Genomic DNA, 25,187 nt, shown 5'->3' with positions numbered 1-25,187 from the left:
GTAGCACACTTGCTTGCTCTGTTACCCACTTATTCCCCTCCCCCCTCACTTTCCTAATTTTTGGGTTTTCATTTTGCTTTAGGTTTTTCTGTGACTGTGGTGCTGGAACACTGTCTAATCCTTGTACATTAGCTGGTGAGCCTACACATGATACAGATACACTATATGACTCTGCTCCACCTATAGAATCTAATACATTGCAGCACAACTGAATTCCTTCCCTAAAGAAAAAGTCCTGCCATTCTAACATCATAACTTAAAACATTTTTTTCGGAAGAAGATTTAAAATATTTGCCCATGCTACAGGAAGAGACTGTATTAAAAATGGATACACGAGGTCAGTTGACACTATGAAGCTCAAGCTACCAAAAAGAAAGTGGCAATATATTGACTCAGGATCTCAAAGCTGGGTGTTTTAGCATTACTGTGTAAAGACTTTTGAAGGGACAGAAGTGAAGAAATAAGCTGCAATTTTGTACAGATACCAACTTCTGAAAAAAAGCTGGTGTTTTTACAACTAGCATTGAATGCAGTCCAATTTGCAGTAGTACTCTTCAATAGACAAGCAGCTTTGTTGCTGCCTTTATGGACATGGGTACCAATTGCTTTTGTAATATGGTAAAAATGTGAGCTAGCACTTCTGCGTTTCTTTTGATTTTTTTAACATGTATTCAGATTGAGAAATATGATTTTAATGCTTTAATCTCATGTAGTTTTTAATTTCAAGCAAATCTTCTTGTACTTGAATGTGCCCTGTTTTGTTAGCACACCTAGACTTGCTGTAACTGTACTCATGTCCCAGTATGTACGTTCTTTCTATGAAAGAGAAAACACTAATCTTAAATTATATCCAGCAATGTTTCTGGTATCCTTTAAGAAAAGTTAAGACTATTATTTCCTTCCCTTCCCTGTGCAGCATTCAAAATCACCCCTAGAAAAAGTGAGTGTTTTAATGAGACTTCCTAGGAAGGGATGCACTGTAAAACAAAAAGTATTCTTGTAACTCAGTTTTGTGAAAGGTAAAAACTACTATGTTTTAAAGTACACTTTAGAAAGTCTCTTCAAAACAGTCCTGTATTTGAACTCTGTTCATAGTTTTTTTTTGAACAGTTTAGACAAACCGCTGGAAATTAAAAACAATTTCCTGCATTAAGCTGAGACAAGTATATATACAGCCCTATACAGTTTCATAGCCCCCCCCCCCATTTATGTGTATTGGTGACAGTGGGTATAAACAGCCTGAAAGTGTATGCATGTACCATAACATCTAGACTTAATATATTGTGGAGTATTCAATAACCATTATGTAGAAGGTAGATAAGAATTAAAAGGGTTTAATTTCCTAGAAAGAAAATGGAAAAATGGTCATTTTTAAAAAATAAAGTTTATTAGATCATAATGTTGTCTGAATTTACCACCTTTGTCAAAAGCCAACTCAGAGCTTCCAATGTAGTCTATAATTCCTTAATCAAAGTCAGCAATTTAGGGATAGCTTCAGCATCTAGAGTCGACCTTTCACTAGCCAGGCAAACTTCCCTTAAAATTAAAAAAAAAAGGGGGGGTATCAGTTCATGTTTTCCGTAGTGCATGAATAAACCGTAAAGGGGGATGGTGAAAGTCAGTTCCATAGCAAAGTTATATGCAAGTATAATTACCGAAATAATCGCAGTGATTGAGTCATCTTCTCAAATTCTCTTGCTTTTCTATGTCCCTTTTGAATAACCTCCTCTGGAAGATTAGCAAGCCTTGCTGCATTAAAACCGTAGCTTTTAGGACAAGCTCCCTTAATGAATTTATAGAGGAAGGTAATAGTCTCCTGGCTGGGATCCTCACATTCATTTTCTACCATGCATGCCTAAAAAGGAAAATATTTTATTATGCTGTGTTCACGTGCTAGCAGTGGGCATACCTGCCTTGATTCCCTCAAAAATCTAAACTTCTGAAAACAGTTTATACATACCATGTGGCCCAGGCGCACTGCAACATTTTGAGAATAATCTTCTACTAATGAATGGTAGTGGGTAGAAAACAATGTACGACACTTTATGTTCTCAGCAAGTTCTTTAACAACTGCATTTGCTATTGCTGTTCCATCAAATGTTGCAGTACCTCTCCCTATGAAGGTAAAATATGCATAAATTATATATCTGCCTTATACCACAAAGGAATGAAAAAGCGGGGGGGGGGGAGGATAAAATAGTAACATCAATTAGTGCATCCAAATAATAGACCCTGTTTAGCTAAACATCCACATACCAGCCCTGGGAGTAGGGTACATTCTGTTTTTAAAGATTTAATTTTTAATTCATCTCTACAACCCTACATGGGGCTCCAACTTAAAACTGAGGTGAAGAGTCACACATTCTACTGACTGAGCCAGCCAGACACCCCTGCATTTCTTTTTTTAAAAAGTACTCTTCAGGGACCACTGATCTTCAGAAATGTCCTATTAGTTTCTCATTAAATGTTAAGACAAAATTTAGAGCCTTGTAATCAAAGACTGTTTTTAACATTATCTGTTATCTTCCCGTATGGGTCTGAATGGCACTAGAGGTAGGTCTGTGGCACTAGAGGTGAATGGTTTCAGACTTTTTAAAAAGAACCAATCATCTTCAAGAAAAATTAGAGTTTAAAAAAATTTTTTTTAATTTTAAAAATAGCCTTCAAATGGAAATTGGAATGTCTTACCCAATTCATCCACAAGGACCAGAGAATGTGCTGTTGCATGTGTAAGTATGCTGGCAGTTTCACTCAATTCAACAAAGAACGTACTTTCACCTAAAAAGAAAAACAAAAAACACAACACACACACACACACACACACACACACACAAAACATACTACTAAATAGAACTAGAATGTTGAACTAGTGTGTTCATCTTTTTGGTTCGTATCATGAGCTACCCACTACTAAAGGTTACATCTCGTTAAGAGATAATGCAATTCTTGCTTGAAGAAAGAGTATTTTCAAATGCCTGAAAGTACTCCACTTTGCATAACAAGAAATATCAAACATCAAATTTAATGGCTGGTACACATTTCAAGGCAGACGTATTTATCGTACAAAATGTAGAAATGAACAGGCCAATAAATAAAGCCTTGGGTGAAAAAAGAAAACTCACCTGACATTATTCTGTCAGAGGCACCAAGTCTAGTAAATACTCTATCAATTGGTGTGAGCCTACATACTTCAGCAGGTATGTAACAACCCATCTGGGCCATTACAGCTAATAGGCCAGCCTATGAAGGAAGGAGGAAAAGGTCTTTACTAATTGGTATTAAAGAAAAACATAGATACAGATCATTTATGTAGGAGTCAGGCACTCTTAAAAACTGTTCACAATCCAAAGCAGGTAAAGTGAAGCCTAGAAAACCAGGGGCTTAGAACCTAACTGACCTTAAAACCGCAAAGCCTGTGAGATTTTAATCCACTGCATTAGTGATTCTCACCATTGGCTGACTACACAGTAGAATCACTTGGGAGCTCTTTAAAATTACTGATGCCTAGAACCAATTCCAGACCAAACGTATCAATCTGGGACAATGGAACCCTATCTGTACTTTTTTTGTCAAGCCCTCCCAAGTGATACTAAAAAATGAAAATGGGATTGAAGACCACTGGACTATATACTGCCTCTTGCTAGTTAGCAAATTTGGCGAACCTAAGTATAAATACAGGAGAGCAGGGGGGTTGGCAAATATTTTTAGTCAAGGGCCGTCTCTGTCACATTTTTTTCCTTTCTAACCCTTTAAAAAATGTAAATCATTTTTAGTTTAGTGGCTGGCCAGCCCCTGGTATAAAAAGACAGATATATTTATTGTCTTTCCTGAAAGCAGTTTCCAAAGGTTATTAGAGGTCATGAATTCTTTTTGCTCTCCTACTTGAACAAGTCTGTCATGGTTCTTTTATAAGGATTCCCACAAATGAGTCTGAGTAACACACCTCCAACATTTTCATTCATTATGGATACATCTACCTTCAGAGGAAAGGAATCCAATCAAGTCAGTTTGTGAAGAAGTCATAAGCTGAAATCTCTCAGATTTTTAATGTATGCTCCCCATTAACATGAGCAGATACTTGATAAAGGTAAACACAATTCTCAATTTTACAATACAGAGCATTTTCCCTTTGCTTCCTAGTATGCTGGTGACTGAATTCTATATAATTTATGTGCTATTTGGAAAAGGGTGGCCTAAATATGTAATATATCCCCGAAGTATACAAATGACTTTGTATAACAAGACCTAAAGGTTCAGTTTACCTGTCTCATGAGCGTAGACTTGCCCCCCATGTTAGGTCCAGTAACAAGCACACAGTAAGCTTTGCCATTTTCCTCCTCTTCCTCACAGCCTATTAGAATGTCATTAGGTATAAAGTCATCTCCAAAGAAAGTCTTCGTGATGCAGGGATGACGTGATCCTCTAAGTTCTAAGAAGGGAGGAGTGCCTTCTTCTGGCAACAGAATTACTGGACGACACATAAGGCCATCACCCCCTCGACTATAGTTAGCCAGGCACAGTAAGACATCTGTTAAAGAGAGGGTAAAAGTGAGGCTTCATCATTTTTGAAGCTGCTTAAGCAGCACAAAGATCTAACTAATATAAAAAGTCTTTCAAAAACACTTTTCCAACAGAGGATGGTATGTTCTAGTTGCTTTTTATACATGTTTTTTTCTAACAACAGACACTCTAGAACGCATAAAATGCTTTAATGCGTTCAGTAACAGAAAATGAGCCACCAGCCTAAATGTTTCTATGTGTCTTCATGGGAGCACTTGTAGTGAAATGAGAACTCATTTTCATCCCAAAATCTCTCCCCTCAAAACAAGACCCCCTAACAGCTTACCCAGCTAAGAGATACTGGGGAAATGCTAGACTGACCGCCTTTATTTGACCTAATCCTGGAGCTAACACTTCTTAGAAGTGGAATATTAACACAACAGGCACACTGATACAAAAGCATCTTTAGAGGAAAATTCACCAATTTTGAACACCTGTCCTGAGGGACACTTTAAATTACCCACCAAACTGCTCAAAGTTGTATTGGCTTAAGAAATGAATGTGGCACAAACCAAAGGATACTACTCAATTTTGAACAGTTGTATTCAGATCAAATCAGTTCTTTTACAAATTTGGGTAGTTACTGCATTTTTTTTTAAGATTTTATTTATTTAACAGAGAGAGAGAGAGATCACAAGTAGGCAGAGAGAAAAGGAAGCAGGCTCCCTGCTGAGCAGAGAGCCCAATGTGGGGCTCGATCCCAGGACCCTGAGACCATGACCTGAGCCAAAGGCAAAGGCTTAACCCACTGAGCCACCCAGGCGCCCCTAGTTACTGTATTTTTAAAACACGGGGGGAAAAAACCCTAAACTGTGAAACACCAAAGGCTCCAAGTATGTTGGAAATTTAAGGGGAAAAAAGTATTTATGAAACTGAAAAGGTTGCCAAATTTATAAATATATAAATCAGGGCTCTTAGAAATCAGCTGTAAGAAAGTAAGTGTGATGATCTGGGCTAAGAGAAAAAAGATTAAAATCTTGAAATATATGCATGTAAAGAGATGAACTGAAAATACAAGAAGTGGTGATGGGCCAAGATACAATTTTAACTTATTCTAACAAAAATGAGAAGCTTAAAAAAAAATTAAAAACAAAACAAAAAAAACCAGGGGCACCTGAGTGGCTCAGTAGTTAAGCTTCCACCTTCAGCTCAGGTCATGATCCTGAGCCCCACATCTGGTTCCCCACTTGGCAGGGAGCCTGCTTCTCCCTCTCCCTGTGCTGTCAAATAAATAAATAAAGTCTTTAAAAAAAAAAATCAGGATCATGATACTAAGAATACTAAAATCTGGAGTGCCAGGGTGGCTCAGTCAGTGGAGCATCCAGAACATAGTACTCTTTCTTACCTCTGCTTAGGTCCTGATCTCAGGGCCCTGAGTTCAAGCCCTGAATTAAAAACAAAACAAAATCCCCTGCTTTTTAAAAAACAAAAAACTAAAAACCTATCAATCTTTAAATTATTCAAGACTGAATAAGACCAAAAAGTGAACTTGAATTGCTACAGGCAAACTAAGCCATTTTGTCTAGTGAGGGCACAAGTATATACACATCAAAATAATTACCTTGCTATCTTGTATTTGGAAATATACCTCAATGGCAAATGTCCAATGGATTTAAATCTTAATGCATAACTGGGACATAAGACATGACTAACCAAACCCTTAGGAATAAGCTTGTTCAAAGTCTTACCCAATACTGCGATGCACTCAACAGCAGACTGCCAGTCCTTATAATTTTTATCAAAGTTATAGAACAGTCGCCGCATGCAGTCCTTCAATGATATGTCTCTCCGTTCTTCAGCATTTATCAGATTAGCCAACTTCTTCTCAATAGTTTTGGTCCAGTATCGCTTACAGCCCTTCTTGGTAGATTTCAATTCATACTCTTCTGGCAAATTACGAGTGATGAAATTCTCTGGAATTTCCAACTGGTAACGGTTCCTACCAATCCCCCAGTAGACAATGGTCCTACAGCCAATTCGACTGCGCTGTTTCTCCAAGTATTCCAAGAGGCTCTGTTCATTTTCTCTTATGTCAGCAAGAGCTTGGTCATAATCAGAGTCAAATCCTGCTTTGGGAGTAATTAGTCCAGTCTTTCTAGCCTTCTCATGGTCAAAGGCTGTATCCCATCGGTTCAGTTCTATAGTCAAATCTGGGAAACGGCCCTGAGGAGTTTTTGTCTGTAGAGTAATGACCTGCTTAAGGAGTTTAGACTTAAAGTTGTCAATGACTTCTTCCATAATCTCTATAATTTTACATATTACTTTGAATCCTTCTAGAGCAGAAAGAAAATCAATAATCTTTTTTTTGCTGTATGTAGTTTCTTCATACATGATAGCCCTGCTGTCTGGGTGGTTTTGGCTCTTCAGGGGAGACCCAACATTATGAATTTTACTCAGCAGCCTTTCAAGGTCTGGAAGCTTCTTCAGAAGGTCTACCACATCAGAGATTTTGTCAGGCACAGCCATGAGGTCTTCTATAGCATCTAGACGATCGTTGATAGCATAAGGGCTACAGAGTGGGGCACAAAGCCACTGCTTTAGAAGCCGCTTACCAAAGGGAGTATGGCAACTATCAATCTTTTCTAGTAGGGTCCCTTCAGTAGAACCATTTGTTCCATTCATGAAAATCTCCAAGTTGCTTAATGTCACAGCATCTAGCACCATTCGCTGATTGCCTTTAGCAAAAACAGCACCACGTCTTGTAGCACTGACCATGTCAGAATCCAAGGGAATGTATTCTTCAAAATTTGCCATTGATAAAAGCTCTTGATCAATAAGGCATTTTTTGAGGTAGAAGACACAACCACCTAGAGCAGAGAGGGCCAATTCACTCTTCTCTCCTGGTGTCAACCCAAGAGAATCAGACTCTGAGGTCATACCTTTAAGCACCTGGGGTAACATTACCCCACTGTCCTCATTTAACTTTTCCTTAAAATATCCTTCTTCAAGGAGCGTTCTCAATGTTTTGGCTGCGTCCCAAAATTGTGAGCCTGGTATCAGACCTTCCTGAAGTGAGGAGGATAATGAACCCTTTAGAATCATCTTAGTTTCTGTTGAGAGATTTCCCTTCTCAAACAAGACTTGTACTGGAGGATAGTGTGCCACTAGAGTCCTAAATCTGGAACAATGGCGATCATCTGAAAACTGACCTATGAAAAACTTTCCCAGTGAGGTATCAACAAAGCATATTCCATATACCCGAGTGTGGCCAGAAGAATCCTCCTCTTTTTCTTTGAGGCTAAGAAGATACTTACTGTAGTTCTCAGAGGGATCACCTTCTAATACACTGTAGGTCTGTGTACCCTTAGTAATTACTCTACAGATCTCCCTCCTCACCACTCTGTCATACTTAGATATATGTGCCATCTTACGGCATCGTGCCTCCATCATCTCCGGGGTCTCTGTCTGTTCCACTCGTGCTACTTTATAGCCCTTTTGAACCAGAGAATCAGAATATCGGCCAAAGGCAATTTCAGGGAAACCAGAATGAGCCCAGTTGCCTTTCATGAACACCAGACCTAGTTCGTTGACTCCGATAAGAGCATCCATGTGGTATAGTTCATAAAACTTGCCCACCTTATAAAATATAACAAGATCAAAGTTCTGAGACTTAATCTGCCACCACTTCCTCATCCCAGGAGTACAGGAATTAAGGAAATCCTCAGGAACATAGAGTGTGGATCCATCAAAATCAGGGTGATCAGGTCGCCTTCTCTGTAGATCTCTTCTCTTGTCCTCCTTAAGCCACTCTAGGGTTTCATGATACCAGATAGTGGGGCGACTGTTATCATCACATCCTCCACTAACGTGGGCTTGAGATTCAGAATTTTGAGGGGCAGAGAAAGCATTCAAAACACTCTTGGTTTCTGATGAAATGCCAGTTGATCGTTTGGTGGCTAAGGGCATTTCCTTCCTTGAACTTTTCCTTTTGAGAGAGCCATTTCCAGTCACCATTTTCTTCCGCTTTGAAGCAACTTTGACAGGACTATCCAGACCTTCACTGTCACTGTCCCCAACTCCACTGCTTATTTCATCACTACTTCCTTCCTCCTTCGCATCTGGCTTGAATTCCACGTCAGAACCACCAATGTCACTCTCAGAGTCTGATATGACCCTTCTTTTCTTTATTTGGCGGCTGCTTCGCCTAGATCCTTGGACCTTGGGCCGTACTTCCTCTTCACTTTCAATTTCATGATCCTCTTCTTCACTCTTATCTGATGAGTAAGTTGCACCAACCTGAGAGGCAAAGAAAGAGTTATTTAAATAAAAAAAAATCTGGAAAATTACAGTACTGCTGTGGAGTATCTCTCAATATGCTGCAGTATCCTGATCAAGAGAAGAACCCAGCTCCAGAAATGAGAAACTGCTTTCTTTCTCCAAGAATTAAACACACACACACACACACACAACTATCAATTTCAGTAGCATCATACTATAGGGTTAAGTCATTCTCTCCTGAGTTTTATCCTGTACAGTAGTGATGAAGCCATTAGCATGACCATACATCCCAAATACCTACAGGTGATACCCTCATTAACAATGAGCTGTGGAAATAACTTTAAATCCCCATTACCTTTCTTCCAGGGTCATCTCTTCCAGAGGGACGACGTATTATGAACTTTGCCATTTTATAAATTCTTTAGTTTAAGAAAGCAGTGCAATCTGTATGGGTTTCTAGTCCTTACTCTTCCACAAACCAGCTGTAGCTTCTTGGCCAAGGCAAAATTCAGTTATCATGGATCTCCCACACATGTGAAGTTATATGAGGTTCAGTGATCTCCGTATTACCATCCAGTTCTAAACCTTTCATTAATGTTAAGACCCCTGGCCTCAAAAGTAAGATTAAAAACACTTTCTTTCGTTTCTCTTAAAATACTCGTTAGTTTGTTATTCCCTATCTATAACAATATAAAATCAGGCTCAGTCATAAATGAATCTCTTAAGCACACAGTTCATTAATTTGTTAAATTAGAGAAGAATCATCTAATTCACTCAAATAGTGACTATTAAAGTTTGAAACCCAGGTTGTATTTCAAGGATATTTAACCTCTCTTACCTATCCAAAATATAAAAAAAAAAGTATTGAGAGCATTAGGGAATCCATTTCCAGGGCTTCCACACCCTCATATAGAGGCTTACTGCCAGAGACCTTAACCAATTTTATCACCATGTTCTTACTGTCTTGTTAACTTGTTACCAAAACGGTACTACCTCTTATCTTCCACCAGGCTTGAAGCTTGAGAACTCAAGTAAAATGGCTGCTGAGATTCTAATCTAAAGTAACCTACAGTCCTACAGAAGTATAGAATTATGTGTATGAGTATTTGGGGTACATGGGTGCACAGTCGGTTAAGCATCCAGACTCCTGATTTTGGCTCAGGTGATGATCTCACTTGTGAAATCAAACCCCTCATCGGGCTCCCCGCTGTGCATGGAGCCTGCTTAAGATTCTCTCCCCCATTCCCCATGCCCCTCCTCATGCTCACACTCTCTCACCAAAAAAAAGACAAAAGAAAATATGTATGAGTATTAAAGTGTGTGTGTGTGTGTGTGTGTATATGCAAATCATATAAATAAAACAAGAGAATATCACTTTAATACCCCCCCTTTTCCATCACTTTCCCAAAAGAATTAGCAACTGACTTGTTTAACAGTAGCCCACCTCCATCTCTTCTTCTTCCTCTGGTTCTGAGGGCTCATCACACACTGCTAATTCAAGCCTCTCAATCTTGTCTTTATTCAAGGCTTCATCTGCACGTTGCATTGCTCTGAGTATTTCAGGCTTTGAACTGTAAAAATGACCTCCTTTTTGCACTTCCTTCGATTTTGAACCTAAAAAATTTAGATTTATATTTCTTATTAAGCAAATCTTATTTATAAATAAGAACCATTAGCTAGGGAATAGGCTCAATGTAAAACATCTGTTGTTAATGGACAAGAATCAAGAATAGTTTTTAATGTTCCATTACTTTTGATTGATAATAGATCAATAAAGTCTACAAAGAAGAAATTACCAGGGGAAAACTACTAGTGAAACTTAAATTACCCATCTGACCTCCTTGAAGTTGCCTTAACTGTTGGGTCACCCAGGGCTACTGCATCTCTCCTGACTGTGGCCCTAAATATAAAGCACACCTCTTCAGATGAAGCATGAGATGTTCAAGGGGTTTGAGACCCTTTGTACAAAAAAATTACTTCGAAGGCAAAAACTACACTGTCAGTTAAATGAAGCTATGATTCTAAGTTTATCCCCAAGGTAATTAAATAGGGTATATTAAAAACAAAACCCTACTGGTAAGGATACTAACATTCTGGAAAGGTAACCTAGTTCAAACTGAATTTTTTGTTGTTGTTGTTTAGGTTAAATCAAATTGTTTTGTTTTCAGGTAAAACTCTTCCTTTATTCCTTTATTTTTTTTTTCCCCCAAGACACTATTTATTTGACAGAGAGAGAGACAGGGAGAGAACAAACACAAGCAGGGGGAGTGCGAGGGAGAAGGAGGCTCCCTGCTGAGCAGAGAGCCCAATGTGGGGCTCCATCCCAGGACCACAGCCAAAGGCAGATGCCTAACGACTGAGCCACCCAGGCACCCCTTAAATTTTCTTTTTTTAAGATTTTATTTATTTGAGGGGCGCCTGGGTGGTTCAGTGGGTTAAGCCTCTGCCTTCGGCTCAGGTCATGATCCCGGGGTACTGGGATGGAGCCCCACATCGGGATCCCTGCTCAGCGGGGAGCTTGCTTCCCCCTCTCTCTCTGCCTGCCTCTCTGCCTACTTTTGATATCTGTCAAATAAATAAAATCTTTAAAAAAAAAAAAAAAAGAATCGGAACCTGAGTGAAGGGTCCAATTCACTATAAAAAAAAATTTACTTATTTGAGAGAGAGCACGCCTACGAGTCAGGGGAGAGGCAGAGGGTGAGGAGAGAAAGAATCTCAAAGAGACTCCCCACTGAGTGGGATGTGGGGCTCCATCTCAGGACCCCAAGATCATGACCTGAGCCAAAACCAAGAGTCGCTCAACTGACTGAGCCATCCAGGTGCTCCAAGAGCTATAATTTTAAATGACACTCCTGTCCTCTGACCAAAGATTAGATGCAGATAATCACAAGTCTAATGGCACAAAATTGTTTAGTTTTTTCCTAAGAGGCCTAACTAGCAAGGTCTTTGTTTTCTTCTGACCAAATTAGAAAACAAACCTGAACTTGTCTAAATTTAACAGATCCAAACATTACATTATTTCCTTTTTTCTACTGTATGCTAAAACTAACAGGATATCCTAAAGTGCCATTACATTAGCAATTTAATGGACTGGCTAAAATAAAGGTGCAATTTCCCATTTTTCTAAAGAGCTGCACCAATACTACAAACTGTAACATTCAAAATCCACTGGAGGGTGGCCTCCTAACTTCAAGTGCCTGTTTGCAGCTGCACTCACCCCCACATATCTAATGACCTCATGGTTCCCCAAAAAACCCAATGCAAACTGCATTTACAATTTTAAGACCCCCCCCCACCACCAAAAAAAGAATTAAAAACCTACTTTTTCCTCATCCATGCTGTTGCAACGATTTGGAAATTTAAATGGCAAAGGCAATATACAACAGGGTTGATTTACAAAATAATGACAATATAAATGTAAAATTGGGGGGATATTTTTAAATTAAAGTCATGTTGCCAAAACTTTGTTTAGAATCTCAAAATTAGAGATGCCTGGGTGGCTCAATCAGTTAAGCATCTAACTCTTGATTTCAGCTAAGGTTAAGATCTCACAGGGGAGACGGAGCCCTGCGCTTGAGATTCTCCCCCTCCCCCACCCACACTCACTAGCATGCTCTCATTAAAAAAATAACAACAATCTCAAAATTAGTCCTAGAAAAAGACCCTGTTACCTGGTTCAGCTCTCTCACTTTATAAGTAAACAGTATCTGAGTTACTTAGTTGGCCAAGATTATACAGCAAATTAGTGCTGAAGACAGAACCAAATGTCCAGATTCTCTTTCCATCCTGCAGGTCAGATTTCCACGCAGACTTAACTTTCTTCAGTGTGCCCTCCTGGCCCTGCAGGATGAGCGCTATGACCAAAAGTCAGAATTCCCGGAGATTCCTAGGAAATTGACCCGTATTGTGATTCCTAAACACTGAGTCCAGCAGCACCCTAGCCTGGAGAACCTGAGGATAATGAGTAAGGACTCATTCATGCGCAAGTGTAAACAAGCACTGAACCCTGTGAACACAATGTGCACACACGGTATAACTCAACAAACTGACAGGGTGTACCTGCCCCAAGTGACACTACACAGGCGGGACTGCTGCAGTCTAGGACTTTAAAAAGGTGGGCCTGGAAAAAGAACGTTATGGGTCCAGAAATATGATGTGAAACTCAACACAGATATGCTCATAAGTGAGGGTTTTAAAGGCCAGGTAAATATGCATCTCCATCTGCCTTAGACAATGTCACTAATCTATTTGCTATATATCCTGACTGCATTGCCTTTCTCTTAGATCTCTGAAGATGGGGGGCACTGTTAACTTACCCTTTTCATGCCTGAACTTGGTAGTATGGTCCAAATGAGATCTAATCATGAAAACATTTTCCCCTTAAGGGCATGATACTGCCATAAGTCAACTGAAAATAAAGAAATAAAAAGTCGACTCCACAACCAACCAGCTGAAGACCAGTTGTATCTTTTTCCCATGATGGAAGCATTCAGCCTACCACTCTTGAAATTTATTGGCATAAAATACACTTAATTTCACTGTACGGCAGTCGTAGACACTTGTGCTCATGTGCTGTGTGCTTGCTCTCTTACACACTCACTCTCACACACACTGAGGAGTTGACTCTCTTACCTGTATATGGCTTTAATAGCCTCCTGCTAACCCAGCCCCTTGTTGGGCTGTCATCAAAAAACTGTACATGAACTCGGACTGACTTTCCTTTCTCACGGATGAATGTTCCATCAAAAGGGTGGTTGTATACCAGGCAGGGCCACCAGGGGTAACCCTCCATCTTGGCCCAAACCAAATCACCTGGTGAGAAGTCACAAGAACTGTTGCCAAAGGAAATACATAACTTGGTTAATATTTGGTTAAGTTGCATTACAGGCAATTACCTACAAATAAGCAATTCCAAGGAAGGCATTGTTAACACTCCTTGGAAGTCTTTTGGCATTAATATTCAAGCACCCAAATTCTAGAATTTTTTAAAATCAGATGTTCAAGTCATTTTTAAAAACATAAGCAAATATCACAATGCTTATTTAAAATATTAAGACAAATACAAATATAATGAATTCTGGTATTAAGATTAGAAACTACTTCTCAGAATAAAGTTTATAAACAATGGCCAAATTATGACAGAATACTGATGCAAAGAAAAAGGCACAGACTCACTGTACATGCTCTCCAAATTATAATGTATCACACCTGTATACCACAATATGGTACGTATCAGGAAGAGGACCTGACCCAGGGCATTAATAAAATATAAAACATTGATATGTGATTTGGTAATTACAATAAATATTACCTCATTTGACTCTTTGAAACCTGTTTCCAGTTAACACTCCACAAGCTACCTAGCACACTACCAACCCCCAGCCCTAAAAATCTTATGAAAAAAGTCAAGTTGGATTGGTAGTGCCTGACTTGCCAAAAAATAATGCCAAAAAATAATTTGGTCCTGAAGGTTTCTTGAGAAAGGGAAAGGAGAGGGTAGAGGAAGAGGAAGAAGAATCTAGCTGAAAAACTACAGCAGATGTACACCTGAAACTAATGAAACACCGCATGTTAGCTAACCAGAATTAAAATTAAAACTTGATAGGGGCACCTCGGTGGCTCAGTCGATTGAGGCCCTCATTGGAGGCTGCACTGGGTGTGGAGCCTGCCTGAGCCTGCCCTCTTCCCTCGGCCCCTCCCTACTCATGCATACATGCTCTCTTAAATAAATAAAACTTAACAAAAAAGTAAAAATTAAACTACAGCAGAGTCCCTCAGTGATGGAGATTCCACAACAGCTAATAAATTCTGCTCAAGTGCTATATACCAAGATTTTCTGAACTTGCTTAAAGGTTTTCACTGAATAACTGCAGAAGTAAATAGACTACAAACAAGAACATTTTAGAATAGCTTGCATTAGTACACTGGGGTGACCTTATTCAGACCTAAGCATAAAGTATTCCTTTCTTCAAAAATGTGAATATGGAAGCCCCCTAAGCTAGACAGTTAGAAAAGAGACAAAAACAACAGCATGGCTAGCTGGGGCTTTTCTCAAGGGCCTTTGCAGCATGTGCAGTCTTAACAGAAATCTACAGCAACCAGCACAAGCACAAATCCTTAAATATTGCCATCAAGCTCACCACGTAGTTCATCTTTACATAGGAAGCTCTTATCAATTCCAGTTTCTACCATGAGCCCACGAACAGGAGACAAAGACCTCAGAGCTGTGCAGAATGGTCTACAAGCCCCCCTACTGTCAAGCAGTCTTTCTCTTAACTTTGGCCAGGTAGCCACTTAACCACAAAAAGCCTATACCGAGTTACCAGAAAACTATAAGCTTTTTTTGTTCTGAAGTACCTGCGACTACCCTAAAACTGTACTCTTTCTGCTGCTAAAGGAGGGAAATAACTTGTCTCCCTAAAGACACTTGATCGGTTCTGAGTCCAAATCCTGAGCGTCATTTTTAGAAGACTGGTCAGAGTGAGTACGTGTTATTTCAATGAACATGTCCCCCTCACGAAGCATATTTCTGGCTGTATAGTTTTGAGACATTAGGCTTCAAAATGCATTATCGAAGCAAATTTTTCTAAAGGGGATCAGCAGGGATACCTATCTGTCAAGCCAGGCTGCCCTTTATTTTTTATTAAAGATTTTATTTATGAGAAAGAGAGAATGCGCACTGAGCAGGGCAGAAGGACACTGCCCTCTGAGCAGGGAACCCAACTCGGGGCTTGATCCCTGGGATCATGAGCTGAGCCCACGGCAGGTGCTTAACTGACTGAGCCACCCAGGTGTCCCCTGGCTGCCCTTCTTAAAGGCAACTAAATCCCTTAAAAAGGCTGAGATTCAGGTAACATTTTGGTGTGTACATAGCAAAGCCTAAGCCCCGTGTGGCTAGTCTGAGGCAGTCTCTTCCCTATATACTGAATTTAGTAAATATAGGTGGATAAGTGCTGAGCCCAACCAGTATGAGTGAGGTTTACAAAGAGCTCTTGGTTTGTAAAATTCAAGAGGACGGTTTTTCTTGCCTTTGTGAACGGAGTTATGGAGGGTAAGGACTAATTGCTGAACTGGGCACCAGCTATTTTATAACATACATGTCTTACAAAAGTTACAAATTCTCAAGACTGGAGTTACTGCATACCAGACTGACAAGCATGTACATCTTAGTGGTACATTTGAAGTTCAAGGAACAGGATGCCTCAAATCTGATGGAATTCTGTTTTGCCTGGTATGAGGCAACAGAGCACTTGCAGGAATCTCAGCTGTTTTGGGGGCTCCCAGAGAAACTACATGACTAGATCAAAAAATTTTTTTAAGATTTATTTGCGAGAGAGAAAGCGAAAACATGAACGGGGAAGGGCAGAGGGTGAAGCAGACTCTCCACTGAGCAAGGAGCCAGCTGCAGGGCTTGATCCCAGGACACTGGGATCACGACCTGAGCTGAATGAGGCAGATGCTGAAGGCAGACACTTAACCAAATGAGCCACCCAAACGCCTACCTAGATTAAAATTCTTGAGCAAAAATGAGATGGCCAAGCCTGACTCCTGAAAGTCCCCTTCTGTCCTTAGCTAAAAGTAACTCAAGTTTCTGACTGAGACCTAGAAGACATGGGGAGAATTTTTTTTAGCTTTACATCTTATTTTTTGATAAAATATTACTGTTTTAACATGAGGAAGTTCATTCTAGTTTTATTCCCAAAGGAAATAACTTGAGCTAAGACTATGGTTACCTTAAAACTCCCACTTGTACAAATGTAGTACAAATTGTAAAACAAACTATACAGTGGTGTTCAAAGGTCTCATAAATGATTAGAAGATTCTTTTCCAAGGAACCAAAGATATTAAAAATTTAGTATCTTTAAATTTATTTTGCAACGCAGATGTATATATCCATTAGAGAAAAAATGTGTAAAAGCTAGTTACAATCATTATCAGTTTCGAAGTAAATTCCTTATCTGTAAAGTTAACCATTCAAATTGTTTTTCAACATCACTTTACCCTAAATGTAATCATATACTTATAAAATCTTACACATAACCTAACTTTTCCGATGTTAGCAATGGCAGTACACTATAAAATGCAAAGACTAAAAAATTTAGTAATAAGCACTGTTCCTCTGAAGCTTTTTAAAAGTTGACACTTTGAAAATTCTGGTCCAGGAAACTGTGGCTTCCAACCAAAATGAGCATTAACCAGGTAATAAAATATACCGTGTAAGTACCCCTGGGTGACACTGTCTGCCTTCAGCTCAGGTCATGATCTCAGGGTCCTGGGATCGAATCCCACATTGGGCTCCTTGCTCAGTGGGGAGCCTGCTTCTCCCTCTCCCTCTGCTCCTACTCTCTCTCAAATAAATAAAATCTTTAAAAGTAAAATAAAATCTCTCTTAAGTTGATGCTAAAAAAGTTTTTAATTTTGTGGGAAGACTTCAACTCTCTATAGGTAATTTTAAAATTCTGATTTCTAGTAGTTGCATAGTTTCCAAAGAATGCCAACATAAAAGGAAATATAATCCATGCAAATACTCAAGTTTTCCTACCAACACTAAATACTGTATTTTAAAATATACAGGGGATACCTAGGTGGTACAGTTGGTTAAACATCTCTCAATTTTAGCTCAGGTCATGATCTCAAGGGTCATGAGACTGAGGCCAGAGTTGGGCTCTGCATTTAGCACGGAATCTGCTTGAGATTCTCTTCCTGCTCATGCTCACTTTCTCACGCTCTCTAAAAAACAAACAAACAAAAAAAAAAACCACCTTTTTTTTTTTTTTTAAATAAAGCATGGAAATACAATGCAAGCCTAAGGTTCACAGCTGGAATGTGCTATAATCTGTCATACACTGGTCCTTATAAGAGCCTAATAATCCTATACAATCACATCCAGCTATTCCACTGGCTCTACTTAAGGCCTTACCCAATATATTAACTTCACTGTATTTTAATATTTGGCTATATTTTCTGACAATCTTAACATCTTTCTCTTTTCATGTAACTGTATTAACAAGGATCATTAGCCCTATGCAAATCCAATTTGAAAATATGTAGGCCGAAAAGTCACCTCACATCTAAAGATTTTATTACGATGTAAAATACACTGCTTCCTAAAGCCCAAGCTAAAATGCCAAAATACTGGAATTATCTTACAATGTACTTATAAAGAAGATCCAATTACGACTTTACGAGTGTTTTTAAAATGTTAATATATCTTATAATTCTTCTTAAGTTTATTGAGGTTAAGTTTAGGTAATCTCTACAGCCAACAGAAAGCTCAAACTCACAACCCTGAGATCAGTAGCACCCACTCTTCTGACTGAGCCCCCCAGGACTCCCCAAAATGTTAATGTATCTTAAATTCTTGATATTCTTGGGATTCCAAAGGCAGTTTTAAAATGGGGGGGCAGTGCTGTGAATGTGTAAACCTGGCGATTCCCAGACCTGTACCCCTGGGGCTAATAATACATTATATGTTAATTTAAAAAATAATAAATGAAAAAAAGGGGGGGGGATGATAGCTCAGAAAAACAAATGTAAAAGCCACCATACAGGGTGATGGACATTGGGGAGGGTATGTGCTAATGGTGAGTGCTATGAATTGTGTAAGACTGATGAATTGCAGACCTGTACCCCTGAAACAAAGAATACATTATTTAAAGAAAAAAAAAAAAAAAAAAAAAAGCTGACGTACAACTAGGGCACCAGGCTGGCTCAATGGGTACAGCATATGACTCTTGATCTCAGAGTCACAAGTTCAAGCCCCATGTAGGCCGTAGACCTTACTTTAAAAATAATAACAATAATAAAGCCTTCATACAACTAAAAATAAGAAATGACTCAGTAAAGCCAAACATACACTGAACAGATTTTTTAAAATTTTGCTTTAAAGTCACATTATTTTGCTTTTGCCTTAGTCCATTATCTTGATGTCAGTTACTGGTTGTACCCCCAAATTCATAATCAACTTTTTAGGCTATCTACTTAAAAAAAAAATCAGTGGATACAAAAGCACTACTAGAATTTGCTTCTGTAAGCAATTAAAAAAAAAAACTGGGCTTGTCTAACAAAAACCTGTGCATATAAACATTGAGTCATAACATAAAAACACTCTCAAACCAACTTTAGAAATCAGTTATTGGTGTTTGCAACTAACTCTCAAGGTGAACCATTAGAGGAGACTTCCCCTACGCTCAAACAACTAAATGCAGTACTGAGAAAAAAGTAGTAATCAGAACAATTAATTCCAAGGCCCCCACAATACCTACCCACCTACCAATACACTTCTGCCCATACACCTTTTCCTTCAGCTTGGATTAACTATGGCTCATCATTTATGCACTAGGGTCTAGGGTGACCATATGAAACTACCATCCAAACTGGCATCTAATACTATTTTCTAAATAGCATTGGAAAAGAAACCTCAAAGAAGTTAAAAGAAAACAGGTTCTTTAGATCTTTTTTTTTTTTTCTTAAAGATTTTATTTATTTGAGAGAGCAAGCCAGAGCACAAGAGGGGTGAGGGGCAGAGGGAGAAGCAGACTCCTTGCTGACCAGGGAGCCCAGTGCGGGACTCAATCGCAGGACCCCGAGATCATGACCTGGACCAAATGCAGATGCTTAACCTGCTGAGCCACTCAGGCACCCAGAAACCAGGTTCTTTGTGGAGCAGCTTAATTTCATGCCTTAGAGCATGTAAAAATCATCAGAATGAAGGTTTTCAAAAGCCCTAAGGCAATGTTAAGCCATAAAAGCAGCTCAAAAGGGGCGCCTGGGTATTGCTCAGTTGTTAAGCATCTGCCTTCGGCTCACATCATAATCCCAGCGTCTTGGGATGGAGCCCCACATGGGGCTCCCTGCTCAGGTGGGAGCCTTTTTCTCCCTCTTCCACTCCCCTGCTTGTGTTCCCTCTCTCGATGTCTCTCTCTCTCTCTCTCTCTGCCAAATAAATAAGTAAACAAAAATCTTTTAAAAAATAATTTTTAAGGGCACCGGGGTTGGCTCAGTTGTTAAGCGTCTGCCTTTGGCTCAGGTCATGATCCCAGGGTCCTGGGATCTGGTCCTGCATGGGCTCCCTGCTCAGCTGGGGAGTTTGCTTCTCCCTCTCCCACTCCCCCTGCTTGTGTCCCCTTTCTCACTGTCTTTCTCTCCGTCAAATAAATAAAGTCTTAAAAATAATAATAGTAATAATTTTTTAAAAAAGCAGCTAAAAAGAGGTTCCCACAGACCAAATTATGACAAGTTGAGAATCTTTTTTTTAAAAAAGATTTTATGTATTTATTTGAGAGAGAGAGAGCACACACAAGAAAGCACAAATGGGAAGGGGGAGCAGGGAGCCGCTATATAGGGCTCCATCCCAGGACCCTGGGATCATGACCTGAGTCTAAGGCAGCTGGGTACTGAGCCATCCAGGCACCCCAAGTTTGAACATCTTTAATACCTGCTTTAATTATGTCAATTAAAACAAGTTACGTCTGTGACACTGAGTCCACAGAATGCTTTTTAAAGAGCCTGAATTTTTTTAATTCTCTTCTTTTAAAATAACTATTATTATATTAGGTGTGATATTAATTGGAAAAACATACTGCTATAAATACGCTGAACTGGGGTGCCTGGGTGGCTCAGTGGGTTAAAGCCTCTGCCTTCGGCTCAGGTCATGATCTTGGGGTCCTGGGATCGAGCCCCGCGTCAGACTCTGCTCATCAGGGAGCCTGCTTTCCTTCCTCTCTCTTTGCCTGCCTCTCTGCCTAATTGTGATCTCTGTCAAACAAATAAAATCTTTTTTATAAATAAATAAATAAATAAGCTGGACTGTATGAAAATTCTTAGGAAAGCACCTACAACCAGTGCAGATAGTTACCTTTAAATAAAGGTGCTGAAAAAAGATTTGCCACGTCTGACCATTCCTTGTTTGTGAATGGGAACAGAGCATACACTTCAAGGATAGACAATTATCACTGAAATAAGATTGTAAAAAAATAAACTAGCCAAGATTTGTAGTAATAATAATAAAAAGCCAGACATAAGTGGTCAGAAGCCTTATAGTTGTCTCAATTATTATCTTAAACTACAGGAAAAAAGGAAAAAAGAAACCTACAGAAAAAATAAAGTATGAGAAACAGGCTAAAGGTACACATACATCCTGCTACTTTTTTTTTTCCTTTTTTAAAGATCTGTTTATTTTGAGAGCACAAGCATGTGCACTTGGTGGGCGGGGTCGGAGGGAGTAACAGACTCCTCAGACTCCACACTGAAAGTGGAGCCCCATGTGAGGCTCAACCCCAGCACCCAAAGATCATGACCTGAGCCAAATCAAAAGCGGGATGCTTAACCAACTGGGCCACCCACATGCCCCTCCTTCTACTCCTCTTATAGCCATTTACTTCGAAACTGATGTCATCTGGCCTCCCTCCTTGCTCTTATGTCCCATTATCTACATCATCACCAACAGCTGTCTGCTCTAGCACTTTGGTCTCTCTACTCCTCTTCTAAATCCTACCCCCACTGCCACTACCCTCATGCTCTCTCCACTACCAGTAGGTCTCCCCACCAAACACTTAAGTCAGAGTGAGATTTTTTTTTTTAAGATTTTTTATTTATTTATTTGACAGAGACCACAAGTAGGCAGAGAGGCAGGCAGAGAGAAGGGGAGAAGCAGGGTCCCCGCTGAGCAGAGAGCCCGATGCGGGGCTCGATCCCAGGACCCCGGGATCAGGACCTGAGCCGAAGGCAGAGGCTTCAACCCACTGAGCCACCCAGGTGCCCCAGAGATTTTTTTTTTTAAGATTTATTATTTTTAATGTAATCTCTACACCCAACGTGGGGTTTGAACTCACCACCACGAGATCAAGTCACAGCATCTACAGACTGAGTCAGCCAGGCACCCAGACACTGAGCTTTCTAAATCCTCAATCTCCCCTATGGATTTCTTAAATAAAATCTATTGAAGCCATAAAGAAAAAGACTGACAAACTTGACATTACAATTACTAATTTCTGTTCAAAAGATGCCATAAGCTGGCAAAAAGGATGACCCAAGGTAGAAAAAGACTTTGAATCACACACCACTGGCAAAGAACTACGGGAAAAAAACAGGCAAAAGACTTGGAACACTTAAGTACAAGAGGAAATGTACATGTCCAACATTAAAAGATGCTCAACTTCTTTTTAAAGCTTTCAAGTGACGCTTAAAAAAGTCCAAATGTCTTGGTGGCCCATCAGTTTGTTCCACTGGATCCTGACATACCCTCTTCAAGTGTCCCATCTCTTCTCTTCCTTCTATCACAATCTGCAGGACCTTCTTCCTGAACCAGCTTCCTAACACCCCCTTACTCCCTCTGTAGTCTGGCTGATTCCTGCCTGCCTCTTGGGTCTTATCCTGAAGAGCCAAAAACCTACCCTGACATATATATCCCCCCTTCCCCTGACCAAAGCACACAGAACCTATACACTCTGCTTCTGCTCCAAGAATTGCCTTTTTGCTTGTCCTTGAATACAAGGGTGGATCCAAGATCCATAATGCCTAATTCTGTGCCTGGCACAGTAGGTACATGATGTACATTTGCAGCATGGATGCAGGAATAATCAGTTCACGTTCAAATAAACATTATAACACATCTTGCATGTCCCATGAGGAATGATGAAAAACTATTATGGAGGATGCAAATGTAGGGGAGGAAAAATATTTTCTTTCCAGCCTTCTGAGTTCTTGGCTGAGACCCCCTTAGGAGTAAAAGGTTAATGAGAGAAAACCAAAAAAAGTTTATGTATACCCCCGTATACATAGGAGAGACTAAGGAAAACTGATTAACTCACAGAAAGAGCCCAAGTCACCATCTTAAATACCATCTGCAGCTGAAGACAAAAGAAAAATGCGGGGGGAGGGGGAGTGGACAGGTATGGGAGCTACCAAGGAAAGAACAGCAAACAAGAATTATGGCTGTTAGGTAGATTTAAGTCAGAGCCCTCTCCCTTAGTTTCTCCTGATTTAGTCGTCCTTCTTTTCCTGGATCAGAACAAGAGACAACCTTACAAATGGAGGTTTCCTTTATAAACTAAAATCTCCCTTACAGAGAGTAACATTCAGTTACTTCTCCTATCTACAGTTTCTCAAAAAGAATGAGCGCAGGAGTGCCTGGGTGGCTCAGTCGGTTGGTTACTCGGCTGCCTTTCGCTGGGGTCATGATCCCAGGGTCTGGAGCCCCATGTCGGGCTCCCTGCTCAACAAGGAGCCTGCTTCTCCCTCTCCCTCTGCCTCCTGATTCCCCTGCTTGTGCTCCGTCAAATAAATAAAATCTCAAAAAAAAGAGAAAAAAAGCTCAAAATAATCTGTAAGCCAGAGGCATATCCTACTACTCTTCACACAATTATATAGTTAAATTCACTGCCTGAAAGGGTCACTTAAAGTAGTACCGTAATGACACTTAGGTCTTTGGAAAATCTGTAGAACACATAAAACACATTCGAAAGAGCCTACTCAGAACCACTAACCAACTCTCTGATCTTTAAGGGAGTTCACTTTTCCTAAACCTGTTTCTTCATCCTTTCAAAGGGCTACCATTATCCTTTGTGTCTAATACAATACCTGGGATACAGAAAATGCGAGCTTTTCAAAATGTCGCCCGCTGCTCCGACAAAAGGCCGGCCAAGCCGTGGAACAGCACCGAAGGGCTCCGAGAGAGAGAACACCTCCCGGCAGTCCTCCCCGCAATCGCGTCCGTCCATCCCTGCCCAGGGCCAGATCACAGCCTTTAGATCTCACTCTCGACTCGGAAAAGATAGCGGGGCCCCATCCTCCCTTGCAATTGTCAACAAAAGAGACACTATATCATAAAACAGCATCTTTTTCAACTCCGCACAATACTTCCACGTGTATCAAAATTAATACAGCCTCTAAATTCTTCATTTGTTTTGGTGCACGCTCGGCCTATCTATGGAATGACCCGGCGGACCCCAGCACTTTCTGCTCCCCCCACCTGCCCCGCCCCGCCTCTGCAACCCTCACGCGGACCAATCAGACTCCTCGGTCCGCGGCGTGACACACCCCCGGTGCACTCAGCTTGCGGCCCACCCCCACTCCCACCTCCTGCACAGCCCACACAGGCTGGCCTAGGGCCCACCGCTCCCAGGGTCGAGGCGCCCGAGGCTCCCAGCCAAACATTCAAGTGTTTCCCGAACCTCTGCTGACCCTCAATTCCCTAACCCAGCTCTAAACAAGGAACCTCCTCCTCGAACCCCTCTCACTGCACGCCGCGCCCCCACAGCCTCGAGGGTACAAGTGTTCATCCTCCCCGAAGGCATTCCTCTTTCCCGCCAGCCCTCCCCCGCTGCAGACAGGCACCACCCCTTCCCCCCCGCCCTGGGTGCGCACCCCGCACCGAGCGTGCACAGCTCCTTTCTCTTCCTGCCCCACCCCCAACGCTCCCATCTCCCCTCTCTCCTCGCTACCCCGAGCAGTTTGCACTCCCTCTCTAATCCGGCCTCCCACCTGGTGGTACCCCTCCTCTTCCTCCAGAATCTGTGCATCTCTTCCCCCGCTTTCTTCCCGCAGCCCATTTCCTCCTACCCTGTTTACAATCTACGCCCCCTAACGCCAAGGCTACAAACTCGGGCCCTGCACCCTTTTAAAGCCAAGTATGCAGCCCCACGTCCTCCGAGCTTAAGGCCTAGCTGCGAACCCCCACAAAGCCCTCCAAAGCGAGCCTCCCTTCCCCAGGCCCCCTTCGCCTAGCCGCTGTGCCCCCACCCGATTCCCCCCCGCCCCCCGCTACCTGGCGGGGACCGCAGAGGCGGCAGGTCTTCGCAGCCCTCCATTGACGTTCCTCGCCTCCGGCGGCGACGCGGACCCTGCCAAGGGCCCAGGCCCGGCCTCGCTCCAGGCCGCATCCCCGCCAGGAGAACGGGAGGCCCCGGTGGCAGCGGCGGCGCCGCCGCCTTCACCTGAAGCCCTGACCGAGGACTTATTAGCATTATTCAGCGCTGGCGACTTGGGGAAGAAGCTGTACAGCGTGCTCTGTCGCGACATAGCGACGGTCGGCGAGGACCAACCGCTCTGCCGGACCGAGCGGCTAGACGCACGGAATAAAACGCGCGGCGACTGCTGGCGGGAAATCTAGGGGGAGGTGCGCTGCGCTGGAGGAACACTGGCCCCGGCGGCCAATCGGCAGGCGCCCGGGCGTGCGCGGACTGCGTCGCGGGCGGTGCGCGCCCGGCCCCGCCCCCTCCCGGGCCTGGGGCGACGTGGGGAGGGGACAGGGCGCCCGGCTGCGCGGGGCTCTGGCCGCAGGCGGCGCTGGGGGGCCTGGCGCGCGCGCTCCGTGGGGCTCACCCGGGCTGGGCAGAACGGGAACGCCCGGGCCGGAAGCCGGCCGCGGAGCCTCGGCCTCTGGACGCCCCTGGAAGGGAAGGGGGCAG

General features: G+C 41.7%; 2 protein-coding genes across 2 annotated transcripts in view; one reads left to right on the top strand and one right to left on the bottom strand.

The window, feature by feature from the left end:
* FBXO11 (F-box protein 11) overlaps positions 1-1,398 on the top strand; it is an 86,369-nt gene extending 84,971 nt beyond the window's left edge. The window contains exon 23 of the mRNA XM_080813521.1: positions 83-1,398. Within this exon, the coding sequence (XP_080669647.1) occupies positions 83-212 (130 nt within the window). The 3' untranslated portion in view covers positions 213-1,398. The remainder of the gene's footprint in view (positions 1-82) is intronic.
* Positions 1,366-24,881, bottom strand: MSH6 (mutS homolog 6). The gene is made up of 10 exons (XM_080813520.1): positions 24,545-24,881; positions 13,411-13,610; positions 10,223-10,392; positions 6,249-8,796; positions 4,263-4,528; positions 3,123-3,240; positions 2,689-2,778; positions 1,961-2,115; positions 1,656-1,855; positions 1,366-1,536 (listed from the first exon to the last, which is right to left on the bottom strand). The coding sequence occupies exons 1-10, from the start codon at positions 24,796-24,798 to the stop codon at positions 1,455-1,457; spliced, it is 4,083 nt and encodes a 1,360-aa protein (XP_080669646.1). The 5' UTR covers positions 24,799-24,881; the 3' UTR covers positions 1,366-1,454.
* Positions 24,882-25,187: the final 306 nt, after the last annotated feature.

This window comes from Martes martes (genome assembly GCF_963455335.1).
Source record: "Martes martes genome assembly, chromosome: 9".
NCBI classification, from domain to species: Eukaryota; Metazoa; Chordata; class Mammalia; order Carnivora; family Mustelidae; genus Martes; species Martes martes.
The sequence above is the reverse complement of the archived record's forward strand: the minus strand, read 5'-3'. Positions and strand labels throughout refer to the sequence as shown.

Coding starts and splice junctions, on each gene's coding strand:
- MSH6 (XM_080813520.1), bottom strand. CDS start 24,798: ATGTCGCGACAGAGCACGCTGTACAGCTTCTTCCCCAAGTCGCCAGCG. Junction 2,779..3,122: donor CTCTGACAGAATAATGTCAG/GTGAGTTTTCTT, acceptor TTTTCTTTTTAG/GTGAAAGTACGTTCTTTGTT. Junction 1,856..1,960: donor CAGTGCGCCTGGGCCACATG/GTATGTATAAAC, acceptor TTTCCTTTTTAG/GCATGCATGGTAGAAAATGA.